Raw genomic sequence first — 13,511 nt, forward strand, 5'->3', positions numbered from 1 at the left:
AGACTCTGCTCCGCTGGGAAACACAGGACTCCCAACACAAAACTCAACAGTTTTGTCTCCCCTTTTCCCTCCCTAAAATTTAATCGGCTCCAGATATTGGAGTTTTAACTCCGAGAATTCTCAGCATTGGCCATGGAGAAAGTTGCCTTGAACCTCACTTCTTTGTTGGCAGACGCAGCCTTTCAAACCTTAACTACAATTGTAAAACAGAACGTGAAAACAGAGGTGCTTGCTTTTCTCGGCTGCCTTGTCTTACAGGTGATGCCATGCAATTCTATGGACACATGCTTGCAAAAAAAATTAGATTTTTGTGATGTGCTCCACTGCTGTCTGCCAGAAGAAAAAGCACTCCTGAAAGAACAAAGTAGGAAATTGGGACAAGATGCATTTTGATAATTAGAACTGGAGGAGGAGTCAGAAAACCAGGCTGCAGAGCCAAGAGTGGCTCTATCCTCTCTCCAGTGAATCACTTTATACCTGGATGCAAAGAGTCAGCAAAGTCATTGCCAGCCAACCGTTGCTTTTCTGCTTCCATTGGAGCAGAATCAGAATCGCAAAGAGATCAACGGCTAATTGATAGGCACGTACTCTGGCAGGCTCGGTCCCCAGAGCCTCTGGTTCAAAAGAATGATTAGAAGCGGATTCTCTTAAAGCTGTAACCCATCAGGACAGATTACATCCCCCTCTTCCACCGCAGTCATTTTTCCTCCCAATGTATCTTCTGATTATTATTTTTTAATGTACAACGGCGTAAAGAGTGAAATGGGTTCTAGTTTCTTAGCCGCTCAGACAACACCGTCTTTAACCCTTGTTTTAAAAAAATACTCCCATTTTCCCATTTAAGGGTCCCCATGGGAAGAGAGACTGCCATGCCAGGAGCTCTGCGTGCTTGACATTTGCCTCTGCAGCAATCACAAGAGTCAGATTGCCCACAGTGTATTCTTGGAAGGAAAAAGGACGGAGGTCCCTAGCTAGCGATTAACCCCAATGCTGAGGTTAGGGCCATAAAAAAGGGACAGAAAGACGCTTAGCCTGATAGGATTACAATGGCAAGCAGAAAGTGAGCCAATAAATCAGGCTCAGTCAGGGCAAGATCCCTGCATGCCACTTGCTGCCCAATAGGAGCACCCCATCTGCATTTCCTCAGTGCAGAAAGCCTCCCAGGCGGAGCATGCCCAGCCCCCTCCCTCCTGGTGAAACGGGGGGGGGGGGGGGGGCGGAACCATCTCAAGGGAATTTCTACAACCAACCAGAATCAGAATCACCCAGGTAGATTTAGCTTTCTGAGATCTAAAAACTCAAACTGTTCCCAAACAGCAACACATTTGCAACAGAGGCATGAGAACTGTGACGAATCCATGGATGTGCATTTTTAAAATTGATTTTAAAAAATTAATCCAGCACTGAAGTACAGCAATGGAGCGTTTGCCCATATTTAGTAGACTAAATATTTCAAAGGCCTGGCTAAAATGTCTATGGAGAGCCTCGGTCGTCCAGGTCATGGTTTTCCCAATGGTGCTTTTTCAAAAGGCAACGGGACTTTCTGGTTTTTCTCTGAAGACGTTTCGCTTCTCATCCTCATGACTGCAGAAATGCAAGTGTGGTGCTGCTACTCGGCAGCAAATGGCATACAGGAATCTTGCCCTGCCTGAGCGAGCCTGAAGTCAGAACTGAAGAAGCTTCTTGGATGAGAAGCGAAATGTCTTCAAAGAAAAACAAAATCCAGTTGCCTTTTGAGAAAGAATCTTTGGGAAAAGCCTGGCTAGATCTGAGCAAGTCTATCATATTCAAATCCCTAATGTGTATATATTAAAGAATATAATATAGTGTGATCTCAAAAATCATGATAAAAAGTACCCAATTATAAACAAAACAGTTCCAAAAGTATATGACCATATTGCTCAAAGGCTATACAGATTTTTACTTATACATACATGCCTCTGTATACTTACATGTATCTGTGTGTATATATTTATGTTGTTCAAAAACAAAAATACTTCACACAACCACATCCAAAACTGTACATAAGTCTTTGTTTATCATGATCATTTATATAAACTATATTCACGTTTTCTATATCAAATACCGTTCCTATCTGCCCAGTTCTTACCTCATTATTCCATAAAGCACATCATGAAAATTAAAAGCAATAATCTCTACATATTTTGATGCGTTAGCATCCAAGTACCACACTTCCAATGTGTAATGAGCTAGTTAATGAATGGAAATGCTTGAGCGAGTTTCCTCTACTCATTAAAACACATTTCCAATGTTTGTTTTATCCACATGTCAAGTTGCCAATTCATACCAGATTCCAATCTCAAGAGAAAAAGGGACGAACTATATAGTTCCATTGTAATTGCGCCATATATTTGAACATGGAGAATTTCTTCACACTTTTTATCTAAAAAGGCTTTGCTTTTCCCTTTCATTTTTTCATAGCCATTAGGGATGACAAAGGTCTCCAGTTTCTGCCATGACAACTGTTCCAGCATGAATGATTCAATCCACAAGTCAAATACAGCTATCAGATGATCACTGTGACCGGAGTTACAAGAGCTCTTTTTCCAGAAAGCAAGAATGAGGGCCAGCCAACTAATCACTAAGCATTTAGACAAGTGAAAAAAAAAGTACATAATATGTCCTTTGGAATATCTGAGTTGATGCCAAAATTAAAGCTATCTATTTGTGATACATATTTTTTATTTCATTTTTAAATTGTTTTGTGCAGTGTTCCATCCTAGATTGCTCCTAGAGGAATAGTAGAATCTTATTCTTAAGAACTAAATATCATATTTTTCGGAGTATAAGACGCACCAGAGTATAAGACGCAGCTTAGTTTGGGGGGAAGAAAATAGGGGGAAAAAATCTGCCTACCAGGTATTCATCTGGCTAGCGTCCTTAGGTCTGGTTAGCTTCAGCACATTAGTTTGCTGGTTTTTTTATCCCGCTTGGGGATAAAAAACAGCTTCTAAGGCACAGCTGAGAGGAAGCAGCAATGAGAAAAGCAGGCAAAGAACGGGGAGATCGCTTCACTTGGCTAGCGCGTTAGGGCTGAAAAAAAGCTTCAAAAAAGCTACATTCAGAGTGTACGACGCACCCAAGTTTTCAGCCTTTTAGGGGGGGGAAAGGTGCATCTTATACTCCGAAAAATACGATAATACTATAATACATAATAAAGAGACAATTGCGGTATCAAAAATGGGATGATGCTCATGTCATATGACCAAGCCACGCCGGTTCATGCCTTTCTAATTCAGTTCTCAGGACCTCAGTTCAGTTATCAGCCATACCTTTTTCAGCTTGTCATTCTCCTCCATATATTTCTTGGCAGCATCGCTTGCTCCTTCTGCCTGCTTCTTGAAGGCTTCATTAGAAGCCAGGGTGGTAGCATGCTGAGAAATTAGGGTAATCAGTCGCCTCAGGAGGCTGTAAAGATAAAGCAACTGTGGTTAAACCAGAGGCTCTCACCTTGACTTGACACAACAGAGAAGAAATGATATTAGATCCATTTCGAACCTTTTCCTAAATGTGCAATTGTTATGTGAGTTATAGAACTACCTTCTGATTGCAAACTAAAAATGACAATTCTCAGGGTTGTCAAACTCAGGGCCCGCGGGCCGGATTCAGCCCACAGGGTGCTTAGATCTGGCTCCCGGGGCTGCTCTGGAAACAGTGAAGGACCCCCTGCCGAGCTCTGTTTTCACTGGCAGAGGGTTGTGGGAGGCCATCGCAGCCGAAAACGGAGCTCAGGAGGCCCCCCCCCACTCCAGGTCAAAAACAACCCTGATGCAGCCCTCAATGAAATCGAGTTTGACACCCCTGGCCTAGAGTCTTGCCTGCTACTTGGAACTAAGTCAACAATTCCTTAAGAGTTTTGCTAGACATAAAAAGCCCTGGCTGGTGGGTAAGTGGCCTAACTGATGAGATAATGATTTCAAACCTCAGCTTAGTCAACCTGCTTGGAAAGCTGTTGCCTTGACTGCCAATTTCCAACACTGAAACGTTTCTCAAGGCAGGCGCTGTATTGAAAGAACAGGAAATGAGGAGCAAGAGTTGCCTTGATCAACATCGTATAATTTTAGATCTGAATTCAGTGCTGTATCCTTGAAGTGTACATTATCCCCAGTCAGAATAAAATGTGCGCATTGCATATATAAATAAGACAAAAGAGCTTCCTGAGTGTATTTCTGGAGGGGAACTGAGGACAAAACGAAATAATACAGGAAGTGACAAGTACCACACTCCAGGAGTCACTAGAAAGGCTGCTGACAATTGGATTCCTGTTCACTAAGCAGAGCAGAGAAGCAGGTAATTCCCACTAGGGACCATATTTCCCAAACTTATTTGATAAGCTTGCCTTGCACTGGATCTGGCTTCATGATATTCAGTTCTCATTACCCTTAGCCTACAGTGAGAACATCGATTTTCTATCCTTCCTATGTGGAAGGACCTAGGTGGAAATATCAGGAATTGACCTGATGTATCCTCTTCGCACTGGGTAGACTGGGCCAAAATGACACAGGTAGACCAGGCCAAAGCTATGCAAGCCGGCCCCTTACATTTTCCAGGATGGCCCTGTGGGCCAGATCTGGCCCATGGGCCTTGAGTTTGACATCCCTGGACTAAGGTAACCAAAGTGAGTAACAAGCACCAAAGATAATGGGAAGTCTCAACCAAAGCACTACTTTAAGAAAGGACAGCACCAAACGGGTGCAAGAACAACTCTATTGGACCAATGCTACCAGTTATTCACACTTTGCTTACCTTGATACAGTTGCTGATCAGCGTCTCATCCAAGAAATCTGAAAAGCCCCCCAGTTTTGGCAACTCAATAGGCAATTTCTCTGACCTTCCCGGCAGTTAAGTTTACTGTCCTAGTTCTTCCCCTTTAATCAGGATTTGCTTCCAGCTGTAAAATACCTTTCATCCAAGGAATACACAATGGTATGCATGGTTTTTGCCACTCTCCACATATTTTATCCTCATGAAACCCCTGAAAAGTAAATTATGTTGAGAGATAGTAACTGTGATAAGCTTTATGGCTGAGTAGGGATCTGAACTTCAGAAAGAACAAAGTCCTCTAGCTGAAAAACAAGAGGAAATGCAACAAAGAATAACCGAGTACCTAGAATAGCAGAAAAATAACAGAGTAAGGTTGCCTCCATTGAAGACTATAAAACAGAAATAACTAGCACAAGCATTAAAAGATGCCAATACTGCAATATCAAAGATAAGCTCATTGCAAGAATCAAAGCAATTGATGTATGGCACAGCTGCCATTATAACTGAAGATCTTGTATGCAAAATTAAGAATCAAGAAAAAAGCCAAAAAGCCAAAAGTGTACCGCCCAAATGGAAGATCAAACTGGCAAATGAGATCAGCATGTTAAGGTCAGATGTAAGCAAGCGAGAACAGATAAAAGACGACCAAAAATATCTGATCAAGAAACATTACTTAAAGATAAAGGAGATCAAGGAAGCACTGGAAATAACAAAGCAGCAAATAACAGCTATAGCCAAGAAAGTTGACAGATATGATGCTCAAATTATGCATTAGAGGCAGAATCTTCCATTTTAGTAGAATCAGGAATGTTTTTACCAATCCATCAAAAAGAGAGTGTGCAATGAACCTGACAAAAAAACAAACAAACAAACAATGCAATTCTTGGCACAACTATGGGACAACCCAAAGAAATACAACAAGAAAGCAGTTTGGATAAGGGAGGGGGAAAAGGGGGGGAAAAGCAACTGAAATGAAAGAACTTGTAATAAAAGCAGAAATAGTGAAGAAAAGGACAACGAAGATCAAGAATTTGTCAGCCCCAGGTGAAGACAAACTACATCATGGTTTTTGGTTGAAACATCTGACCAGTCTGCACCCACTCATTGCCAAGCAGTTTAACAACATATACTAAGGGGGGTAAAATTGAAGATTGGTTAACGTCTGGCAAAACCTACCTGATAATGAAAGATCCAACCAAAGGGGCAGCACCTCACAACTACAAGCCAATTACCTGCTTTCCAACAACTTGCAAATTGTTAACTGGTGCAGTAACTGATGTAGTCCAACAGCATCTACAGTTGAAAACAAACTCATTCCATCTGCACAGAAACTGCCCAAACAGCAAGGGGACAAAGAATCAGCTATTAAGGCTATCAAACTTCATGAACATTTGCCAAGCTATCCCGCCTCTTTTATATGGACGATCTGAAGCTATATGGAACTGCACCATCTGAAATTGAATCACTGCTCAACGCTATTCAAACACACAACCAAGATATTTCAATGCAGTTTGGACTGGCCAAAAATGCCACACTTGCCATACACAGGGGGAAAATAGTGAAAACTGAAAGAATCAAGATGCCCTATGGAAATAATATCAAGAGTCGGGATGAAGAGCAATACAACTAACTGGACATCCTTCAGACTGACATCACCAAGCACACACTGAAGTTAAGGAGGTTAGCAGTGAATACATCAGATGAGTGAAGAAAATCTCAGAAGTCTAAACCCAGTGAAGGAAATACCACCAAGGTAATTAACATCTGGGCAATTCCAGTCATGAGATACACAGCTGGAATAGTGGAAATGGATCTGAAGTAGAAGCCCTGGATAGGAATATCAGAAAAATAATGACAATGAATCATGTCTTTCATCCATGCAGCAACATTGACAGACTGTACTTACCAAGGACAATAATGTTGAAAGTACACCAGACAGTTGAAGAACAACAAAAAAGCACTGGAAAGAATGGAATGGAATGGAATGGAATGGAATGGAATGGAATGGAATGGAATGGAATGGAATGGAATGGAATGGAATAGAATAGAATAGAATAGAATAGAATAGAATAGAATAGAATAGAATAGAATAGAATAGAATAGAATAGAATAGAATAGAATAGAATAGACAGGACTGGACTGGACTGGACTGGACTGGACTGGACTGGACTAGACTAGACTAGACTAGACTAGACTAGAATAGAATAGAATAGAATAGAATAGAATTTTTTATTGGCCGAGTGTGATTGGACACACAAGGAATTTGTCTTGGTGCATACGCTCTCAGTGTACATAAAAGAAAAGATATGTTCATCAAGAATCATAAGGTACAACACTTAATGATAGTCATAGGGTACAAATAAGTAATCAAATCGTATTAGGAGACAGTCAGTATAAATCGTAAGGATACAAGCAACAAAGTTACAGTCATACAGTCATAAGTGGAAGGAGATAGGAACGATAAGAAGATTAATAGTAGTGCAGACTAACAGTAGTGAAGGACAGTGAAGAAGATGTACTGAACATTACTGACTACCAAAGTCATCAAACTGGTCTACAAGAAAGACCAAATGAAGAAAAAGAGACATGGAGTGGCAAAATATTACACAGCCAGTACATAAAAAATTAGTAGGCAAAGAATATAATAACAGTACTTAGCAATGTCTAAAAGTAGGAAAACTGAAAAAAAGAACCAGAGGGGCTATTTCTAGCTACACAAGACCAAGTCTTATGAACTAATGCATATACAGCCAGAATTGAGAAGACGGTTAACAAGCAGCAAATGCCACCTCTGCGAAGAACCTGAAGGAACAGTGGGCCACCTACTTAGCTGGTACAGGAAGATCACACAGATTAATTATAAACAAGGCCATGACAAAGTAGCAACAATGGTACATTGGAATATGTGCAAGAAATACCACTTGCCTGCAAGCAAAAACTGGCAGGACTACAACACAGACCAAGAAATAGAAAATGAAGACACTAAAGTGTCCTGGGACTTTAGAATTCAAACAGACAAGCATCAGCCACGCAACACCTCAGACTTAACAACTGTAAATAAGAAAGAAAAAAAGCTTGGACAGCGCACACTGCAATACTGGAAACAGCAGACTAGAAGAGAAAAAAACTGGAGAAAAATCCAAAAATATAAAGACCTGTAGTAGTACAATGTTGGCAAAGGAAACCAAAGATAGTACCAATAGGGATAGGTGTCTTGGGTGAAATTCCTGGGGTAATTCAACCTCAACACCATCAGCATGGACAAAATCACCATCACTCTGGTTCCTGTGCTTGTTTGTTTTTTTATTGTTCTAAATGTTGCTTTATCTTCGGATTGTAAGCCACCCAGAGCTTGGCATTAAGATGGGTGACTATACAAATGTTTTGAAGGAATGAATGAAAATAGATGCCAGATGTAGGCCCAACCAGCCAAGACAGACTGTGATAAGCGAGCAGCCCAACACGCACAATCTGGTTTTAGAACAGCTTCTCTCCAAGAAAGGGGGGGGGGAGGAGAGGCTTTTTGATGGTCCTGTGGACTCATGAAAAGGCTAAGAATAAAAAACAGGCAGAATGAATCCTGTTGCTCCTCAATAATTATTCTGAAGAAACCTGACACTTTTCTTTGCAACAAAAAGAGATTGGCACAGAGCAGAGAAGACGTGTCCAGTGTAACAGCTGGTGTCAAGAGGGAAAAGTTTGCATCTTTGGCCAGAAACACAGCAAAGAAATGGGATTCATAGCTAGCACTTCCCTTTTCTTCCATCCCAAGTGCATAATCTGGAAGATCCTCTTTGAATGCAACTGCTGCATTCAACACTGCATTCAGGCTGATTTACATGCCACAGACATTGTTAGCAACCTTCTTAATGAGTCTCTCCAAGCCAAAAGCAGCTGCTAATTAAACCCAAGAGTTGGGCAGGCAGCTTCCCAAGTGGACATAGGGATTTTAAAGACGCAATTTCCTGATTCACTTGGGTTATGAACGGCAGCTATTACGGTAGCAAGGCCGCAAGAGCACGAATGGCAAACGTTGTAGCTTTTCTGAAACAAGGCTGGTGGTGAAAAAAAACTCTTTAGGATTTGAAATCTCATTTACCCAATGCTTCTTGACAAAGGCAATTACTATAAATTGACCGGACCCAAGGCTAGGAAGGTGCTATCTGTATTCCAAGTCACCTAATCACATATATGCAATGTTAGGGTTACTACCAAAAGAAAACATTCAACATCCTGAAATCTGGTTTCCTGACTAAAGAAATCTTTGAAGAGCAGGAGAGAGAGAAAGGGGGAGGGGGGAAAGAGAGATGGGAGGGAGGGAGGGAGAGATGTGGTGTTCTAGTCTGCCACCTTGTGGCTTAATGGCCAAACTTCCACAGTTATTTCATGCAAAGAACTGCAATTATCAGAACAGCAAGAGGGAACATGGGGGGGGGGGGTTGATTGCAGATGTCTTTCAGGTAAGGTTACATGAGGAGTTACCATCTGCTCTCTTCCCCTACCGGGACAATGTGGCATGCAACAGTCATGTTTTTGTCATTCTGCACAACATAAGTGTTTGAATGGCATGATGGGGACCACACTTCATCTAGGATTAAACTTAAGTAAGGTAATTCTATTCACTTTTAATTTTTAATAATTTTAAGTTTCTAATGTTTCCCAATGTATCATACCAAAAAAGATTCCAATAGTAGCTTCCTAAGGCTTTTGTGCCTATACCCAAGGTTTTCAGACTATATGAAAATACAGAACTCCAGAAAAAATAACTACAGGCAGTCCTCAATTTATGACCTCAATAGAGACTGAATCTTCTGTCACTAAGCAAGGCAGTCAAATGAGCACCCATTTTATGATTATTATTTTTTTGCTATACAGGTAGTCCTCGACTTACAACAGTTCATTTAGTGACCATTCGAAGTTACAACGGCACTGAAAAAAGTGACATGACTGTTTTCCACACTTACCTTTACAGCATCGCCATGGTAACGTGATCAAAATTCAGATGCTTGGCAACTCACTCATATTTATGACAGTTTCAATATCCCAGGGTCATGCAATCCCCTTTTGCGACCTCCTGACAAGCAAAGTCAATGAGGAATCCAGATTCACTTAACAATCAGTTTATTAACAAATGCAATAATTCATTTAACAACTGTGGCAAGAAAAGATGTAGAATGGAGCAAAACTCATTTAACAAATTTCTCACTTAGCAACATAAATTTTGGGCTCGATTGTGGTTGTAAGTTGAGAACTACCTGTAGTTGTTTGACAAATCACCACGGTCACTAAACGAATCATGCAATCATTAAGAGAAACCATCTTCCCCCATTAACTTTGACAGAAGTTGTCTGGGAAGGTCACACCCACATGATTCTGAGAAACTCCAATTGTAAATACATATCAGATGCCAACTGCCTACATGACCATGGAGATGCTGCAACAGTCTTTAAGTGCAGGGTGGCAAGTACTTTTTAAACGCCCCTGTAATTTCAAGAGAGTTACTAAAGAAATAATAAGTCAAGGGCTACCTATATGAATCCATTTGCCTCCAGTTTATTTTTCATGCGATCTAAATATGCACCAATACCGGAAATTCATCTGAACTAAAAAAAGTACAATTCTAGGACAATGCATTATTGTAATACTTCAAAAAAAAAAAAGAACGATAAAGGGAGATAGCATAATATTAAAATTAAAAGTTATAGGAAAGTCTTCCCATAATTCTAAAAGTCTGTAGAGATTCTCAGTCATCCAGGTCATGGTTGTCCCAAAGGTGCTTTTTCAGGAGGCTACTGGACTTTGTTTTTTCTTTGAAGACGTTTCACTTCTCATCTGAGAAGCCTCTTCAGCTCCACTGTCCTGTCAGAGCTGAAGAAGCTTCTTGGATGAGAAGTGAAACGTCTTCAAAAAAAAAAAAAAGCAAGAAAGTCCAGTAGCCTCCTGAAAAAGCACCTTTGGGTCTTCCCATGACTGGCAGCAAGTTTCCATACTACCAGAATGGCTCTGGTGACAGAATGTACTATTTGAAGTAGGCTTTGTTTACTCTATTTTGTTTTATCTGGAAGAGTTCCAAGCCTGATCACTAAGCAGATGGTCATAAACTGAGGACTACCTATACAATAAATTTAAAGGCAAAGACACTTAAGTATATATAATCTGATTTACTCTGTAATAATTCTCATTTATATCCCTTTTTTTTATAAATAACTCAAGGCAGTGAATATACACAATACCCCTTCCTACTCTTAATTTTCCCCATAATAACCACCCTGTGAGGTGAGGTGAGCTGGACTGAGAGTGACTGGTCCAAGGCCACCCAATCAGCCCCAGAATATGCAATAAATACATTTTTTTAAAAAAAAAACACCTATCGCATAATGTCCCATGAAACTGCAAATTTAACTCAGCAGAATGAAGTAGGCCAATAGCCTTCCAAGGCGACTCTGACATCAGCTTTACATAAGGGCAAGCAATCTTTTTGCTATCATGGACATTATTGCATTCTTTTAGTATTGTTTTTCAAACCCAAGGTAACATTCCATGGGGGGGGGGGGGGACAGTTTTAGAAAAGATAGCACACTTCCACCCATTTGTTCCCTGAATCTTGTATGTTTTAAATGCTTGGAAACATGCCTAGAATGAATCAGTTCTGAGTATGAACCGAACCGGAGTTGGTTTTGGCAGAAATTATTTGGGGAAGTAAGAATAGGAATAGGAAAACCATAAAACAGCAGCTGAAGGGAAGAAGGGAGTGAAGATAGTGGGAAGAGCAGGTGAATCAGGGGGCAGTTGGGGGGGGGGGGTATGCTTGGCAGCTGGGAGCCTGTTCCAGACACTGGAGATCAATGCAATAAAGAACAGGTGCAAAGGCCATATATCAGGGGTGTCAAACTCCGCAATGACACATTGTCATCATGTGATGTATCACAACTTTTTTCCTCTTTGCTAAACTGGGATTGGGCCTGGCCAGCACAATGCATTCAGCCCGCAAGTTTGACACCCTTGCCATATATGGACAGCAGCCGAGAGAATAGAAAGGCTGGGAACACTGCAGGGGGGAGGGGGGGCTGTTGCTTGCGGGATACACATGCTAATGGGAAGAAGAGAATACAGACACTGCAAAGATGGGGAGCATGGGTCAGGACAATGGGCCATGCTAAGAGAACAATGCAATGCAGTGCAATGCAGTTAAGGTGGAACATGAGGAGGATATACTGTCCTGGAAACTAACTGAGCGAAAGAGAGAAAGGGGAGGGGGGTGATGCTCATTAGCCTTGACCTACTTGCCCTTAAAATTCCTCTAGGACCTTCTAGATTTTGTTTCATCCAAAACATGGAACCGCCCCATTTTGAGTTCTGTTTCTGCCGCATGATGACCAATCCCAAATGGTTCAGCAAAACTGCCAAAGTGCAATGGTTTGCTTGTCGTTTGAAAGAAAACATGTTTCCTATTTGTGCATACTCCGAAGACCAGATGCCTTTCCCACGAACCTCTTTCTACCCTCTAAGAACAAGGATTCCAAATAAAGTTTCTTTGGCAGCCTCCATGAATGGCCAAGTCATCTGAGATTGATAGGATTTATAGCATCTGCAGGACTGACCCTACTAACAAAAAGACGATCTTAGGAATGATACCAATAGCAATAGCTGTCGAGTGTCAAATAACCCTCGACACCACACACACGGCTCCAGAGGGGCTGAGAATAGCACTTAGACCTATATACCGCTTTACAGTGCTTTTACAACCCTCTCTAAGTGGTTTACAGAATCGGCATATTGCCCCCAACAATTTGGGTCCTCATTTTACCCACCTCAGAAGGATGGAAGGCTGAGTCAACCTTGAGCCTGGTGAGATTTGAACTGCCAAATTGCAGGCAGCCGGCAGTTAGCAGAAGTAGACTGCAGTACTGCACTCTAACCACTGTGCCAGCTAGATAACTAGATGTATTGCAATGTTAATGGCAGCATGTTTTATAGACACGTATTTCCAATTCTCCTCCAATTCCTTCCTGCTAAAAGCATTGCTACAGCCAAATAATCCAGTTTCTTCAATCTTGTCTAATTTAATGTGTTGGACATTAGCAACCACTGGCTAGATAATGATGGCCCCAAATATCTGAGAACTGCAAGGATGTGAAATGAATTAATTTCAACAGTGCTCCCTTTTGGTACTCACAAGGCCATCAATAAAGAAAATCCAGCAATGTACAGGTTTCTCTGGGCCCGAAAGAGCTTCATATGAAAATGCTCCACAGCCCCAGGATTGTTCTGCAGATTCACTTTCTCTGTCACATCATCGTATTTCCGGATCTCACGAATGGCATCTGCAAGTCATTGAGAAACAATCAAAGCTCTGAATACATAAAATTCATTTACAAATTCCAGCCAATTTGCAGAAACATAGCCCAATATCCCTCGTGGCTTTATATGTGTGATTATTTATTATTAAGAACATCTCAGACAAATACTTAATATAAATACCACAAAATAGGATACCCAACAGAGCCAGTTCACCAGCAGAGCAGATTTACCTCAAACATGTTCCTAAGTTATTAGTGGGGATCCCACAAACACCATCCAATAGAACTGAGCTGCAGAGGTCTGCTGATGCTAAACTACTATCATTTACTCAAAAATATTTGCTCCTAGGCCCAAGAAATTAATCTCAGTAGCGAGGCAAACTAGTTGTACTTATTGCCACATTTTATTATTCTTTGACTGTAAAT

General features: G+C 41.1%; 1 protein-coding gene across 1 annotated transcript in view; it reads right to left on the reverse strand.

Moving 5' to 3' along the window:
• BCAP31 (B cell receptor associated protein 31) overlaps window positions 1-13,511 on the reverse strand; it is a 50,663-nt gene that overhangs the window by 26,513 nt on the left and 10,639 nt on the right. The window contains exons 4-5 of the mRNA XM_034434179.2: window positions 12,962-13,109; window positions 3,294-3,429 (exon numbers count right to left, since the gene is read on the reverse strand). Of these exons, the coding sequence (XP_034290070.1) occupies window positions 3,294-3,429; window positions 12,962-13,109 (284 nt within the window). The remainder of the gene's footprint in view (window positions 1-3,293; window positions 3,430-12,961; window positions 13,110-13,511) is intronic.

This window comes from Pantherophis guttatus, chromosome 2 (genome assembly GCF_059756535.1).
Source record: "Pantherophis guttatus breed Tessera chromosome 2, ASM5975653v1, whole genome shotgun sequence".
Taxonomy (NCBI): Eukaryota; Metazoa; Chordata; class Lepidosauria; order Squamata; family Colubridae; genus Pantherophis; species Pantherophis guttatus.